Source organism: Triplophysa rosa, linkage group LG4 (genome assembly GCF_024868665.1).
Source record: "Triplophysa rosa linkage group LG4, Trosa_1v2, whole genome shotgun sequence".
Taxonomy (NCBI): domain Eukaryota; kingdom Metazoa; phylum Chordata; class Actinopteri; order Cypriniformes; family Nemacheilidae; genus Triplophysa; species Triplophysa rosa.
In genome coordinates this window covers 20687377-20704828 of record NC_079893.1, presented here as the reverse complement: position 1 = coordinate 20704828, position 17452 = coordinate 20687377, and the positions used below count along the sequence as shown (strand labels likewise).

General features: G+C 38.3%; 1 protein-coding gene across 1 annotated transcript in view; it reads left to right on the top strand.

Moving 5' to 3' along the window:
- nr3c2 (nuclear receptor subfamily 3, group C, member 2) overlaps positions 1-17452 on the top strand; it is a 108201-nt gene that overhangs the window by 77623 nt on the left and 13126 nt on the right. Inside the window, exons 4-6 of the mRNA XM_057330574.1 lie at positions 9006-9122; positions 11340-11657; positions 13544-13688. Coding sequence (XP_057186557.1) covers positions 9006-9122; positions 11340-11657; positions 13544-13688 — 580 coding nt within the window. The remainder of the gene's footprint in view (positions 1-9005; positions 9123-11339; positions 11658-13543; positions 13689-17452) is intronic.

Here is a 17452-nt window from a genome sequence, read left to right as displayed (position 1 = left end):
TCAGGTTATTTCAAACCTGTATAAATGTCTTTGTTTTGTTAAACACAAAGAAAGACTTTTGGAAGAATGTTACCAATTTTCAGTTCTGGGACATCATCCACTACCAGTATATACTGTATATACAATATAAATACTGTTTATTTTTTGTTCTATTAAACACAAAATTAGATATTTTGAAGAATTTAGGAAAACAAACAGTTCTGGAGCACCTTTGACTACCATTTTATTTTTCCTACTGTGTTAGTCAATGATGTTCCTGAACTGAAAATTGCTAACATTCTTCCAAATATCTTTCTCTTCGTTCGTCATAAGAATGTGATTTATATACTGTAGGTATGAAATTACATGACGGTGAGTAAATGATGACAGAATTTCATTTTTGGGTTTAATTTTTCTATTGAATGAAGGTGAATGGAGGGTAAGACTCAGCCACCAGCATTTTAAGGGAAAGTATTCCTTTAACAATCCCCGTTGTGTAGTTTTCAGGGCCGGCTGAAGAATAACTAATAGCAGCACAAACACTTGTTTCGGTGAGAATCGTACGAAGTGCCCATATGGTTTCAGCTAATACTCAACAGACTCTACAGCTGTTCAGTCTGAGCACTAAAATATTTGTTCCATCATTATGAGAATCTGTTATTACGTTTGGCACCAGGGGTAGAGCAGATTCACTGTGTTGATTTAGCTGTAGGGTTTGTCACCTCGGGCTTGGTCGGGGTCATATGCCAAAGGAAAGGAATTCACATACAACATATACAACGCCAGAGGTGTTTCTGCTTTTAGAAGTCATTATGAAATAAGCCAACACTATGTGCTAAAAAAGATTTAAATAGACTCCTCATTAGCCCTTTAAACCTGCTGTGGTCTTCATCCAGGAACAAAATAATGTGGGGATAATCCAAAATACAAATCTAGATGGTACAAAGGAAGATTGCACCCATTATAAGCTATAAACAAATCTGTCTACTTCAAGCAGCCGATGCGTCGTCTCTCAACACGTATTCGTTGACAACGCTATTTTAGTTGTGTTGCCCAGCTTCTCCAGCTAGTCATTTTTTCCCATCTGTCTGAAATAAGTGATTTTGTACCAGATATGGATGATAATGTGTAGGTTATGTAGTGACAATCAGTTACGTTAAAGATCCAATGTATAATTTTTTGGAGGATCTATTGACGTAAATGCAATATAATATACATGACATGTCTTCAGAGGTGTATAAAGACCTTACATAATGAAGCATCATGTTTTTATTACCTTAGAATGAGCCATTTCTATCTACATACAGCGTGGGTCCCCTTGCATGGAATTCGCCATGTTGTTTCTACAGTAGCCCTAAATGGACAATCTGACCGATGCCGTTTGGTACATACGTATCTCCTTCGGCAAAGAAGCAAAAACGTGACGACATCTTCCTCTTGTGTCAGCCACTGCAGTGCTTCGATGCCACTAAATTTAATACACTGGACCTTTAACATACTGGAGCCTGGAAATGTGGTTCAAAGATATAAGTGCAAAGGGGTCATTTTGACAATTCCATCCCTTTGAGGTTTTTGATGTATGAGATTGAGTTTCTTGGCACAACAGCTGAACCTCAGCCAAGCATGAGAGATGTGTACACAAGGTGGTAATTGGGGCTGTTTGCCCACATATACAGTTTTCCCATTATCAACACATTTCCTTATCACTTGTCCGTTCCCAAAGTCCCAAACCACATCGGCAGTGATGTCCTTATGGGCTGGCAGAGATTTCTTTCTTCGGCATCTCAGTGGATGTTTATTATTCACAAGTCATCAGTGGCTTGGCATGTTATCATGTTTAATGACAGCTCATCATTGAAGAACTTTTATTGAACTTGCAAGGCCATAATGAAACCATTGAACCTTGCTACAGCAGAGCTGTTGAAACATATCTGCGTCTTGGTAATAGTAATATTGCAGGAAATTACAGTGACCTACAGTAGCATGGCCACAGATCCTTGGCTATGTTCTCTGTAAACTCCATACAGTAGATACTGTACTATATTCTGTAAATCTCTTCCAAACTTAGATTTGTTTTAACAAAGCCTACAGTACTTAGTAGTAAACAGATCCCCATCTATACATATTCCCAGAATATTCAACCATCAAATGATTTACAGCACCAAGCATGAACCCGGTAATTAATTTGGTTTTAATGATAAGATGACTAACAAACACTTTGTCATGTGTTTAGAAGACTCGCATACCAAACGGTGCTGTAACGGTGCTGACGATCAGGCAGACTGTCAGCTAAACAGGTCATACGTGTACCTGAGCCTCACCTTAAATAACCCTGCTGTGTGTTCGCCTCTGGCACTGCTGCTTTCACTATCTGCCATCTCTTCCGCCTTCTGGGTGATTCCTTTGTTCTTTGCCTTCAATGCAAAATGCAAGTGTGCTGGGAGGAGACACCCTTTGTGTTTAAGCAAATCGCATGGCGGCTATCGCGTCGTGTCATCTGCTTTCCCAAGATTTCGGGATGCTGCCATACAGTATATTATTGATATGGCGTGAAAGGCTTTTCTTTGGTCACTTGGTGACAGATCCTTCATACTGCATCAATTTATCTTTGTAACCACAGCAACTAATTCTGAACTATTGAGTTATAGATCTTTGATCTTTCTAAGGGCACCTGGAGCCTCAAAGACAAAGATTATTTGTATTTATACTGTGTGTGCAATAATAATAATAATAATAAAACCCTTTTAGGTTTTATTCCATTTGAATTTACAGCACCGCTTGATGCTGTACAGATAAAGCCGTAGTTTTGGACGAGACACAATTTCTAAAAGGAAAACAGAGGACGTCAAAGTACAGGAAGCGCATGTGTGGAAATAACAATTGATGATAGGAAACTGGAAAAATGTGTATTTTATAAAAGATTGCTGCTGCGCTTTGGTTTGGGATTTAACACTTACGTACAGTATGTGTCCGTTCACATGTGATAAAAACACAAAATGCGATTTTTTTTTAATGGGCCAGTCATTATCATATAAGAAAAGTGAATAGGGTCTGGGGCTGTTGAGTTAAAAAAAGCTATAAGTAAAATAAAAGTAGCTTTAAAGTTGTGTACCTGTATGTATGACTCAATTAATTAAGACAATTTTTTGTGTACAGAATTATTCACTGATAATTTTCACATCCAGTGCATTTAACCTAAATAAGAACTGGATCTGGCTGGATTTGTTAAAGGCATCAAGCAAATTGTTGAAAGGATGAACAATTTCTTCGTGAATCAGACGTGAATCAGTCTTTTTTATTTTTGGGTGAACTGCACCTTTAAGGAGAGGCTCAGTGTCCAGACTGTAGCTAGATATGACACGAAAGTTGGAAAACAGATTATACAGTAATGCTGTGAGTGAATACTGTAAAGCAGTGTTTGCTTTGTGTCCCACAGGGATATTCCTCTTAAAAGGTCTGTTTCATTTCAAAGCTGACAGGAAACTTTTTCTGTGCATCCCTCTATCGTGAAATGACGTAGTTGGCTACAGTAATACCAGACACCGGCTCGTACAGGAATACCCATGTTAACACTTCAAAGTACGCACTGATTATCAAGCTTCTGTGGATGGCGAAGCATAATAGGGAGGTTGTGGCTACTAACAGTGTTTGGTGAAATGTGTATTAGGAGGTAAATTTGTTAAACTGACATCTGACACTGTGTTCCTTAAAATCTGATTAAAGTTGAAAAAGCATGTACTGTAAATCTCTAAGTGGAAAATAACATATCTTCAATTTATTTCGATAGTGCCTTTCACAATTTCACCTGTACGTACAGACCAGGACGTTAATCGCACGCGCTTATCGCCAGCGTTTTTCGAAACGTTTTTCAGAGTTCATACCCAAACGATTTTCACTGGCGATAAGCCGAGGCAACGTGCAAATTCACTCCCTGACATAGATGGCGCTTAATGAAAAACAGAAATACCCCGGTACACAAGGTGGCGCTGCGCAACTTTATGCTTCTGACACTCGCTTGTCACACAGAAGAAGAATTCATTTTGCTTCCTCTTCGTCAATGTGTGCTTGAGCGCCACAAAGTCCTGTTTTACTGTAACTTCAGCAGCTCCAGGCACGTGAACAAAAGCGCGAATCTCATTGGAAGGCCAGTTTTTAAAGCGGCGCGTCAAACTAAAAAAACGACTCCAAGCGGTTTTAAAAAAAGGATGCTTTTACGCCTGCTGTTTTCCGCGTCGGTGTACACACTCACATTGGCGCCCTTTGTTTAGTCACGACGCGTTAAACGTCGATGATAAACGTGCGCGATTATCGTCCCGGATGTGGAAGGGCCCTTACAGTATATACATACTGTAGTAGTGAATGAAGTAAAAAAAGGACATTATGACATATACAGTATATAATACTTAATACATGGTATTACTGCAAATTTTTCAATACTGAAAATAATTGTCTGTAGGTTTGTAAAAAAAGACAATTCAAAGTGCTACTAAGCAAGTGTGTGTATTCAATTAGATGTATATTATTGATACTAACTAAATCTTGACTTATAAATCTATTGTTAAATAAATATTTTAGTGGATGTCTCACCAAGTGAAACTCTAAAAATGATTTTAAAGCAGATTTTTTGACACTTCTTATCTGTCATAGGTTGACAACGTACAAAAGCTGGTTGTGCCATTGTTGCTGTGTTGGGTTGGTAAGAATGCGAAACAAAGCAAGCATAATCTCACCGGAATTCTTAAAGATTTTATGAGGTGGCTAATTGGTATTAATTCGTACAATCTCAGTACGATCCGTTTTCATGCCTGTGATGTTAGGTTTAGAGGTGGGGTCAGGGCTTCAGTATTGCTTTTTTCTAGTAATCGTACGTAGTGTTGTCAAAATGACCAGTACTTCAGGTCCAAGTAGGTAGCCTACCTAAAAATAAAAAGTTGGCGATACCTCATTTTCATAAGACCCGGTGCCACTGACGTATTAACAATTAACTTGTATAGTTCATATATACAAAATGGCATCGCTTTTTATACATTTATATTAAAGAGTACATAACATGAGATCATGAAAATGACATCATGCAGTGTGTAAAGTTGCAGTGTTTGAAAAGTAAGCATTCTGCCAAGTTGTAAATCCGAAGGTGAAATAATAACAAAGTTATTGGCTTGGAAAAAAGGGAGTTGACTCTGAATCACGCAAACGAGTCGTCCCTAGTCCGATTCGCGAACCACCGCGGATTTACGTCACTAAATATAGTCCCCACCTACGTTTTGCTAGGACTGCCTGCGAAAACTTCACTCTTCTCCCCCAAACACTGTAGCTCGTGAGCCTCATTCGCGGTAGACCAATCACAGAAGACTAGACCATCTGATCAATCACATCAGACTAGGCTAGCGAAAAGGAGGGGATTAGACAGATGAATCGCGGAACGAATCATTTGAGAGTCAGTCAAGAAGTAAGGTAAAAGTAACTAGCTATTATTACGAAATAATAGTGTTTTTATACATTCTATGTACATAAAATTGTTGTTGGACACTCCATAAACCAAAGTAGGACCTTAAAAATCCCTAGTTATGTACTCTTTAATAATGGGCATTATTAATAAAATTGTGTTTCAGTTAGCATGTACTGGTGTTTTGCTTTGGTACCGAAATTGGTCCCGAGAACCGTGGAATTTGACTGGTATTGGTACGACTACTGAAAATTTGGTACACTGCCAACACTTATCGTACGTTTTTGTATAATTCACACATACAAATTCATATGAATTAGCCACCTCATAAAAGAGTTACGAATTCCTGTGAGATCAGGTTGAATAAAGCAATGCCTTTAGAGTGTCAATCTGGGATAGGAGAAAAATATATTAATGGAAAAAATGAAACACTTCATCTTTAAACTGACCTGTAAATGGTTAACCACAGTAAACGAATATCAAAAACACAATAAAATATAGTTCTGAACCAAACCTTGTGAAAACATTGGCTAAATTGTGAGGTAACATACCACAAATGTGATCAACCACAATGTGCACTTGTTGAGATTCTGTAGGCCAATGCACATAAACATTCTACAGATATAGATCCACAAACAGCATGTACAAACTCAACTTTCCCCTCCTGTGCCTTACAAACAGACACTGCTATAGTATTTTGTCTATAAAACATAGTCATGAACAAACAGGCTCTCCAACACACTCACTTAATAGGGCACCTGCACACGTGTATGCACCTCTGTTTAGACAGTGATTAACATGAGTTTGTGGAGCGGATATGTACAGTGGTCATGGGGCCCGAGAGCTAGTCGAACGGATTTCAGGTCCGATTTGTGTCTGTGTTTAGGTTGCAAGGTGGAGGAGGGGCGCATTGTATTTCCTGTGTTGCAGTTTACTGTTTTTTAGAGCAAGAAAAATGGGCTTATGTAAGAGGTCATGTGATTTAGCCAGAAATAGTGGCAACGCTACAGCTGCTGTTGCTCCGTCTGCAGATCTTGGGCTTTTTTGGCAGCTCGTAGACAGATTCACTGCGCATTTCCCCCTCAACCAAAAACGCTCATTGTGCCTGTCTGCATCCACACCATCCGCCAGCGCACAAGAAGAAGCCGCACGAAGGGTTTAGGTTTAGTAGAGCCCTTCCCGTGATGCCCGAGTGAAGCGGAATGAGATGGAGGGGGTGGAATGGAGGCCAGGGAGGAGCGAAAGAAAGCATCAGAGACGGAGTTTGAGATGCACGCGGTCACGGTGCCTGGATGCGGCCCTGCGGCGCTGCGCTCTGGCCCGTGGAGCGCGTGGGCGTGTGGCGAGTCACTGGAGCGGAATGGCGCTCTAAAACCAGAGCTCGTTCCACGAGCTGCGGCCTCGGCCAAGGAAGGCGGCGCATGAGGGATTCTCAGGCTGTTACAGTCTCTGTCATAGTGTCCCAAACCATGACACACTCAATAACACTGTTTGGGATGGCTCATTTGTCCTATGATAATAGCAGAGGGCTGTAAAGCGAAAGACAGCTGTCTGTTTTTTTGTCGTGTATTCACAGAGATGACTACTGTACTCATCAGAGTCATAATGTATTACAGAGAGAGTGTTTGCACACTCACTAAACAAAAACCTTACTGTACTTTTGCTTTTTACCTTGATTTCCCTTTGATATAAACACATTTACCGGCGTATTCATTGTGTGCATGCCTTGTGTACACAGCTGTTTATATTTTGACACCAAAGCCAGGGAAAAAACAGGAAGGTTGTAATACAGTATATGACATAACTGTGGTTAATAACACTGTTAATAACAGTAACAAACCAGGGTTTTTCCTGGCTCAAAATGAGGCTGAGGTGGTGCCATCCTGATCTTGTACACACACGTAGGCCTTTTAAGTGGCTTAACCAAAGTGACTTTGAGTTTGACATATTAAAAGTTATAAATAAAATAAGATTAAAATGACAATTATTAAGTTGTATAAAACATTACTTTTATTCAACCAAACAGAAATGTTTTTTAATCAAATAAAGCTTTTTTATCATTTCAACTAACTTTTCAGCCCACAATAGCCAACTGAATTAACCAGTCTTTCTAAATGAGCAAAGCTCATTCACATCTTGCATTCTCTGTGGTTCACTTTAAATGATTCAAGGATCTCTTATATTCGCTAGTGACTGAAAAGTTCAATAGTTTAAATGAATCTGTTCAAATGAGTCATTCGTGTGCGAGTCGTTCTGACCCCACATGTGTTCATACTGGCGAACTCGCTGTGTACAGTATACGCTGATTCAATGATCCAACTGCACAGCTAAAGACATTACAAGGATGTACGTCATGTTAATTTAATAAATTTAAAGAAATTAAACGTACTTGGATGCAAAACAAACAGCCGTGAACACGGCTCTCACTAAATCCTTGTTGCGTGATGACGTCAGACTCGAAACACCAAGGAGTTAGTGAGAGCCGGAGCACAGGCTGGCTCTTGTTCTGCAACTCTTTTTAGCGCCTCAGTGTTGCTGATAACGAAACAGCGCCTCCACTGTGGCGTAATGTCGCAACTGCAGTTACAAATGACTGTGTTAAATGCACGCAGAATTTCTTGTGAAGACTCGCAACATAATTTTGGCGAGAGCCTGAGGCGGCACGACATTTGACGGAGGCGGCCGCCTCCTACTTCTCTATGCAGGAAAAACCCTGCAAACCAGTTTTGGTAGGTTTTAGAGTTTTGTCATACCCACTAGGGCTGTCAAGATATCAGACTTTCACTACACTGTTATCGTGGGCAAAATAATTCATGGTGGCAAAATTATTGCAATATCATTTTTGTAGAAATAATTGTTGCTATCAAAATCATCTTAGATTATTTTGTGTTTTGTTGTTTATTGGGTAAATGAATCACACTCAAAATACAACTTTAGGAAGTCAGAAAGAGGGTTTGAGGTCTCATTGTGACTTAAAGTGATAGTTCACCCAAAAATAAATAATTTACTCCCCCTCTTGTCATTTCAAACCTGTTTGACTTTCTTCCGTAGAACACAAAAGAAGATATTTTGAAGAATGTTGTTAACTGGCCCCCATTGACTTGCATTGGTTTTGTGTCCATACAATAGAAAGTAAATGGGGGCTAGTGCTGTTCGGTTACCAACTTTTTTCAAAATATCTTCTTCTGTGTTCTGCGAAAGAAAGAAAGTCATAAAGATTTGAAATGACAAGAGGGCGAGTAAATGATGACAGAATTCACTTTAAGGCAAAATTTTAAATTGGTGCTGAATAGTTCACGATATTACGTAATGTGTGAATTAAAACAATATCGATAAATATAGTTTTTAATATACCGGTTATTGTTAATACCAGTATATTGTGACACCCCACCGACATATAAACACACTAAATACTTTTGCTGTAAATGTGAGTCTGTACTGATGCCCATAACAAATATGTCCTGTATGTTTCCATTAAATAATAAATTGGCAAAAATACACATTTTTAAATAATAATGGGAACCATGGAGATAAGTACAGAACAGTGTGCAAATGTTGACAGAAATCTCTCTTTTTGCAGGTCAGCATAACTATCTGTGTGCTGGAAGGAATGACTGTATCATTGACAAGATCCGCCGGAAAAATTGCCCAGCCTGCAGAGTACGGAAGTGTCTACAAGCGGGGATGAACCTTGGGGGTAACTGATAAAACTAACTTATTACGAGACAAAAAATAAAACAATTAAACTGGGACAGCTGGTCATAGACCCATAACATTAAACCACAGAGAGAATGGTGAGACTTGCTAAGAATGAATGGCGGCCTGCTCAAAAGCGGTGTTTATTTGCATGCACTGTCTGGATTGTTTTAGCCACCAATTCGCCGAAGGCATCATGCAAACCAGGTAATGGCAAAAAAGCGACAACAAATAAAATCTGTGCTCGGCGCAATTTGCATGCCGGTTCTGAGAAGAGGATGCAGCAGAATGCCTAAAGTGCATATTTACATGCTCAATCATAACAATCTTCTCCCTAATTTAATAAGACGTTTAAGAGTGTGGTTTATATAGATCAGACAGCACATGTTGACAAACTCATCTGGCTACAGTACCAGTCAAAGGTTTGGAAACGCTTCACTGAAAAGTTTCTAATAATCTCAATGTGTATTCTTTAATGTTTAAAATCACTTTTGCAGACAAAATTTGTGCCAACATATTAATTTCTTTTGTTAGAAAAAATAATGATTTTTTTTAAAAGATGGACCAAATAATAAAGAAAAAGCAGCCAATAACAGCCCAGAATAGTCTTTAAAAAGCTTTCCAGGATGAAACCTCAAGAAGTTGAATGATGAAAATGGCAAGAGAATGATTTTGAAAATGAACAAGACGATGGCTAAATGTTTTTATTTGCAATACAGTTCCCACATTTGCAATTGTGCTACTCTATAGTTTCGATTAGGGTCACACTTTATTTTAAGGTCCAGTTCTCGACGACTTTTGCTTAGTTAACTCTAAATTTGTTGCTTATTAATAGTTAGTAAGGTAGTTGTTAGGTTTAGGGATGTAGAATATGGTCGTGCAGAATATGTGCTTATAAACAGCCAATATGCTAATAATAGGCATGCTAATAAGCAACTAGTTAATAGTGAGAATTGGTCCTTATACTAAAGTGTTACCTCGATTAGTTTACTTGTATTATAAAAAAAAAACATAAAGAAAGAAAGAGTGTTTTTGAGTGGTGGTGTTTGTGTGTACAGTAACAATTTCTACCCAATGAAAGGGGCCACCACCTCATTGATGAATAAAATATTAATAATATCAGGTAAAAAGTCAGTCCTTGTGTAATCCAGCAGATGTAATCTAAACAAAACCTACTAGGCAAATATTAACTAGCGATTCCAAATTTGGAAATGGAGAAACAATCCAGACACACAAATACCAGGAAAGCAAAGCGAAGCAAATTGAGAAGTGCTGCTGCACCATCAAGTTGGAGTTGCTTGATGTGGGAAGCTCATCAAAGCGACGTCTCTGTCTGGTTGAATAGTTAAATTGAAATTCTGAGGTAGAGCTGATGATTCATCTTTAAAAAAACAAAAATTGATTTGTTAGTCAAGATTGCCCATCAGATGCGAATAGAGGTAAATCAATATCAAATTAATTGATTTCTCATAATTTTGCATTTTAAGTAAATACTTTTAACACACCCTTATTTTGGAGAAATCTACTATTGTTGGGAACTGACCTTTGATTAGATTTTCATAACAAAATCAAACGTAGAATAGAAAAATTCATTTTTTACATTATTGTTTAAGAGTGATCTATCTCCCTGTCTCTTTTGGGTGAATGATAGATAACCTGGGCATTACGTTTTTCTTAAACTTTTGCAGGTGAGAATGTGAATGTATATAGGCAGCTGCTATCATCAATTTTCATTTTTTCATTATTTCTCGAAAACTTTTAGAGTGAAATTAAATGGTCCTGGGTTTTTTTTCGTTTAGCGCAAGGGATAGTGATAGACATCACTAGTCATGCACACATGCCACCTTCAGTCACACATACCGCTGTGCTATGAAATCTGTTGGCACAGGAATCAAACATAAACGCAAATTAACAGCAACTTTCTGGAGTACAGAGGGGTCACAACTGTATACGAGGGATACACACTGTTCTATATGATCCATCTCTACATAAAACATTTCTGCTATCAGCTCCAGCTCATTTTAGATAAGGAGGAAAACTCTAATAACATTATTTAAAACTACACTTGGGGTCTTTTCGCGTCCTAAATTATTCATCTCTCTTAAAAGACTCTCAATGTTTAACGTAACTTGCAATTATTAATAAAAATCAATCAGACAGCTAAAGCGAACGGCCTTCGTAATACAGTATATATCATTTTGTCGTATTTTCTCTACAGCACGCAAGTCAAAGAAGTTGGGAAAGATGAAAAGCGTTAGTGAGGACTCTTCCCTGCAGAACTCAAAGGACGGACCTCCGTTCCTGACCTCTGAGAAAGAGCTGAGCTCCTCCACCGCTCTCGTCCCTCACGTCTCAGCAGTCACACCGTTTTTATCGCCGTCTGTCTGTAGCGTCCTGGAGCTCATCGAGCCTGAAGTAGTGTTTGCTGGCTATGACAACACACAGCCCGACACCACCGACCACCTGCTCACCAGCCTCAACCAGCTCGCCGGCAAACAGATGATCCGAGTGGTCAAGTGGGCCAAAGTACTTCCAGGTACGACTTCAAGGCACATCTGTGTTCGGCACATTTTAATGCTATTTTGTACTTTTTGTACTGTATTGGGATGTATTTAAAGTTCAAGGCAAGTTGAACTGTTTGGATTATCCCTGGAAATGTCTACAACTGTAGCTTTCATGTGAAAATTACGTTTTAAAGGAGCAATGTGGAGATTTTAGCGGCATCTAGTGATGAGGTTGCGAGTTGTGGAGTTCCACCTCTCCCTTTCGAAGCGCTACGGTGGCTGACACAGGACAAAGATGTTGTCACGTTTTCACTTCTTTGCTGAAGGAAATAACGTATTTATGAAACACGCTCTGTAGAGCAGTTTGTCCGTTTAGGGCTACTGTAGAAACAACATGGCGAATTCCATGCAAGGGGACCCGCGTTGTATGTAGATAGAAATAGCTCATTCTAAGGTAATAAAAACATAACGCTTCATTATGTAAGGTCTTTATACACCTCTGAACACATAGTTATGCATATTATATTGCATTTCTGTCAGTAGATCCTCCAAAAAATACACACTGGAGGAAGTTCATTTTTGCCTTTCACAACAGAAATTGGTTATTTGGTTAGCATACGCTAAAATGGTACACTAAACCTTTCCATACATTTGCTCAGTATTTACATAAGTGACATTTTGGTCTTTGCCGTCTGTAACAAAGTCTTGGGGTATCTTGCTATGAGACGGTCATTTGCTGTATTGCAATTATTTGATACCGCGGTGTCTGCTTGCTATATCCGGATACAAAAATAGCAAGCTGAATAAACACCAGGGCTCACTGACTTTCAAAGACACCCGGTTTTGAGCTGTCAGTGCAGCACTACAGTATATACAGTAGCCTACAGTGCACACCTACAAGTGACATTCAGGGAAGGACTGCTGAAAAATACATGTGGACGTGGTCAGCGGGTGATCATTATCTATGATCTATGTTAACATTTTAAATTATTAAAGTGATCAAAAAAGCCTGTCTTGTGACAGTGTGATGAAAAAGGAGGACCACATCTCGGGGTGCTGTACATTTGACGTTGCCTGTTTCACTAGTTTCAGCATGTGGGCCATTTTCTCAAGAGGTGATATGGAAATATGATTATTTATAAGGAAAGAGAACACAAGGGACGCTGCTCAGAAATTGCCTGGAAATGATGAAGGTAGCGCAGAAATGAAATATAAACTTGATGGTGTGACACATTATAGTCAATAGCGAATTGCATATTGCAGAAAAGCTTGGCCAAAAATAGCCTCTGTCTCACCAATAACTTCATAGCGTGTCCTCGTTTGGCTTATATTATAGCATGTGGGTGACTTTATAGCTCTCGATGTGAGTGTTGGCAAGATTCCAGCCTGTTCTATTTATTGCTAAGCCTCTCTGACAACGGGACAATGAGTGGAAACCTTCAATGATTCATGCAAAACGAATTCTGTCGACCTGATCATTTCTGAACAAATTCGAGCAGCTCTGGGAAATAACCCCACACTGCGTTTGAGGTTCACAAATGACCAAACCAATCAGATTTGTGAAACATTTACATATTTATATTTATGCATTTAACAAACAAGTTATCCCAACCAATTTAAAGTGCACGAGAACACGCTTATCTTGGGAATTAAACATACGACCTTGCCGTAGCTACCACCGTCCTCTACAGAAACACTTTCAAACTCAATTTCTTCACACATTCCTTTATAGATCTCTTTCTCGCACCAAACCACCTCACTTCTTTATTTAACACAAACATAATAGTTCCCTCTATTTTGTTCCTCAAGAGCCTAAAGTCAGTATTTAATATTAGCTGTGCTTCAGGGCAAGTCATGGCCCTTTATGTCCCATATGCCTCTCAGCTCTGTGTTCACTTCCCCTTGGTTTTTTTCCCAGGTTTCCGCAGTCTACCCATTGAGGACCAAATCACGCTGATCCAGTATTCCTGGATGTGTCTCTCCTCCTTCTCTCTCAGCTGGAGATCCTACAAACACACCAATGCCCAAATGCTCTACTTCGCCCCTGACCTCGTCTTCAATGAGTAAGTGAATGTTTGGTGCAATCGGAATTATGTTCATTTTCAGAATATTTAGAATCCATCGAAACATCTCAATGGCCTTCCTGCTGTTGTAAACTATAATGTACCAAGAAAAATGTTGTATTGCTCTTTCATAGCTCAGGAGAATTCTCAGCACTTCAACAAATACCGGAGGGAAAAAACGATAATATTACGGCAGCTGGTGCAGTAAAATAACATTTTTTGTAAAGTAAAATTACATGTTGTTCATGTTATTTTACACCCAACTTGTAAACTTGCAGTCTGAAGACGTATTCAGTTTTTTTACCGCAGTTTCTTAAGTGCATGCTTCTCAAAGAATTTTACAAAAAACATACAACTAAAATAGTAATATAATTTATGTAATACAAATTCTTTGTTACCTTCACTTCTGTCTACAGTATGTGAAAGATTTAAGATATTCAGTAGATCTTATTTGTAATTTTCCTTCCCACGGGTATTCACATCCTCTGTATCCTCATCCTCCCCTTGCCTGTTAACCCTAACTAGAAATTTGATGCTTCAGGTTCTTCCAAGACAACAATACAAAATGATAAACTCAATCAGCATGTTTCCAGCCGGCACAAGACTGTGACCTCAAAACTCCCCTTCAATTGATCTACTACAACCGGAAACTCGTTGTTCCCATAAGGGCTTCTTAATCGTGTTGATCAGGTCAATGGGATGTGTAATCAGTGCAATCGACAAGAGATTATGAGAAAGTGTTGAGTGGAAAGTGCATGAGTGTGTGCTTTTGAAGCCAAAAGTCAGTTTATCGAACGTAGTAAAGAAGTTAAAAAACAGATCACAGTGACCCCTACAGGAGGATTGGAGAAGTTCCGTGTATTTAAGATTTTCTGCAGAACTAATTGGCATGTTCACATATATTCAGGTTTTGTTTGTGCAGTCTTATTTGCAAATGAGATCACTTGAAATTTTAATTTGTATGTAAATTTGATGTGAGCCTACGCTCAATTTATTTTTAGTATCCTTAAAGGGATAGGTCACCCAAAAATAAAACTTCTGACATGATTTACTCACCCTCAAGTTATTCCAAATCTGTACAACTGTCTTTGTTCTGCTGAACACAAAGGAAGCTATTTGGAAGAATGTCAGTAACGAAACAGATCTCATCCCTCATAGACTCCCATAGTATTTATTTTACCTACTATGGCAGAAAATGGGGGATGAAATCTGTTTGGTTACTGACATTCTTCCAAATATCTTCCTTTGTGTTCAGCAGAACAAAGAAATTTACACAGGTTTGGAACAATATGAGGGTGAGTAAATAATGTCAGAATTAAAATTTTGGGGTGAACTATCCCTTTAAGAGCTGTAAAAAGAATAACCATAAAAAGAAGTCCCATAAAAGTGACAGAATATCTGTTAAACTGTTCCAAAGTTTATCACAAAGTTTAGCATTTCAATTCTGTTCACTGACCAACACTTGAGTCTGTTTATATTGGTTGCGACAACAAACCAAGGATGCTTTAAATGAATAGTTCCCCTTCAAAATGAAAATTCTGTCATCATTTACTCACCCTGTTGTCATTTTAAACCTGTGTGATTTTCTTTGTTCTGCAAAACACAAAAGAAGATATTTTGAAAAATATTGTTAACCAAAAACCGTTGGTCCCCATTGATTTCTATTGTATGGACACAAAACCAATGCAAGTCAATGGGGACCATCGGTTTTTGGTTACCAACATTTTTCAAAATATCTTCTTTTGTGTTCTGCACAAGAAAGTCATACAGGTTTGAAATGATAAGAGGGCATGTCCATAATTTTAATTCTGAAGGTGAACTATCACTTCAAGGTAAATGTAAGGTTTGTGTTATAGAACGTTGTTAATCTTTACAACGTTCATTTAAAACCAAAATTTGACAACAATATAGTAACAGAAGCAAGCAGATCAACATCATAAAAAGATTAAACATATATTTTTTAGTTGTTATTAATCGTGCAGCAAATGCTAAAGTGACCTTATATAGTGACTGAAAACGCACAAACTGATAAAAACGCATAGCTTGAATGCACTATAAGTCGCTTTGGATAAAAGCGTCTGCTAAATGCATAATTGTAAATGTAAATTGTATGTCTGTTGTATGTCTACGAGCAGGCAAACAGAGCAAAAACTGTGCAAGATACTAGTAAGATAGTCTTATATAGAAGGAGCCAAAAATACAAGAACGTTGACATTGGTTTGCAAGAGTGATGTGTACGAACCAGCCTTCATACAATTCATTAACATCACTTACAGAAGGCCTCTCCATGGCAGCTGAAAGTGGAGTCACAACCGATGTCATTTCCTTCCCCAGAAGAATACTTTATTGCTTTCAAAGCTTAGGAAACTTCTCAGTTGTTTCACTGAGGGATCAACTTTGTCTTAAATGTTGTTGTTTTTGTGAGACACAAATAAGACAACGGTTTACAAAAAGTAAAAAGGTAAAAAGACGATAGACAGGATATGGATTGAATTTGATGAGAAGAACATTTAAATGATAGACTTTGGTGTTTGAGCAACAGTTTGAGGTCTCTTTCTCAGGAGATAAATGTAAGAAAGAGACTTCAGCAAAAATAATTACTGTCTCAAAGAAACATTTGAGATATTTTAAATATTTCATTTAGGAATTTTCCTGCCAGTAGATCACCCTCAGTCGACAATATTGAAAACAAAGTTTCAGTTTCAGTTTATGAGAGAATCTGGAAGGTATGCATGAAAACTGCATCAACACTTCAGGCTGAGATCTTGCATCTATTGATGCTAGGAACTCTTTTGTCATTCAATCTGGATTGAAAAAGGATGGGATATTAAAGAAAGCTGTCAGACTGGAAAGAGAAAGAGAGAATCAGATCTGGCAGAAAGATCAAGAGCAGACAAAACTGGGCACCCATTTTTTCGTGTCAGTGAGCACGACCTCTTTTTAATGTCACTCAGCACGACTTTCAATACACAGACTGCGTGTGTATTTACATTTAACATTCATACATTTTATTTACATATTTACACATTTAGCTAAAAACGCGAGTTTCACGAGGTGGCAAAACAATGCTAAATGGCTACCCTAACCCCGCCCCTAAACCTGAAGTCACAGGGGAAAAGTCGAATTCACACGAATGAGCCACCATGTAAAATAGGTATGAATTCCCATCAGATTGCGTTGATATATATTTATACACATGAAAGATACCGCATATTAAAATACATTAGATTGAAAGTTGTGCTGGGTGACACGACAAAAGTTTTGCTGACTGGCACGAAAAAAGGGGGAAATTCATGTCAGTAAACACTAATGAATAGATTACAGTTCGTGACGATGTCACGAATTACCGTGCGACTGTGTTGCAATGACAGCTTTGCAAGACAGAAAGGCAGAAATGTATTCAACCTAGTCAAGCATGCAGAGAGATAGATTTACACCTAAAGCCAAATAGATTGTCAGATCACCAACGCTGTCTAGTAAATGAATAATCAGCCAAGAAAATGTCAAGATGAGACCAAGATGGGTAAATAAGAAAGATTATATATGAGGAGAGACCTATATTCTAATTGTCTATTTTAATACTGATGGCCATGAAGTGTAACATTTGTGCTATATTTTCCGATCATGTTTTTATTCTCTTTAAGCACAACATTGAGTTTAAGGTATGATCACTTTCAAAATTCCCTTCAGCTTCAGTGGAGCATCTGGTCTGCACATTTTTAAACAAAACAGGTTGAAAACGGTCTGTTTTTTACCGTCTTTGC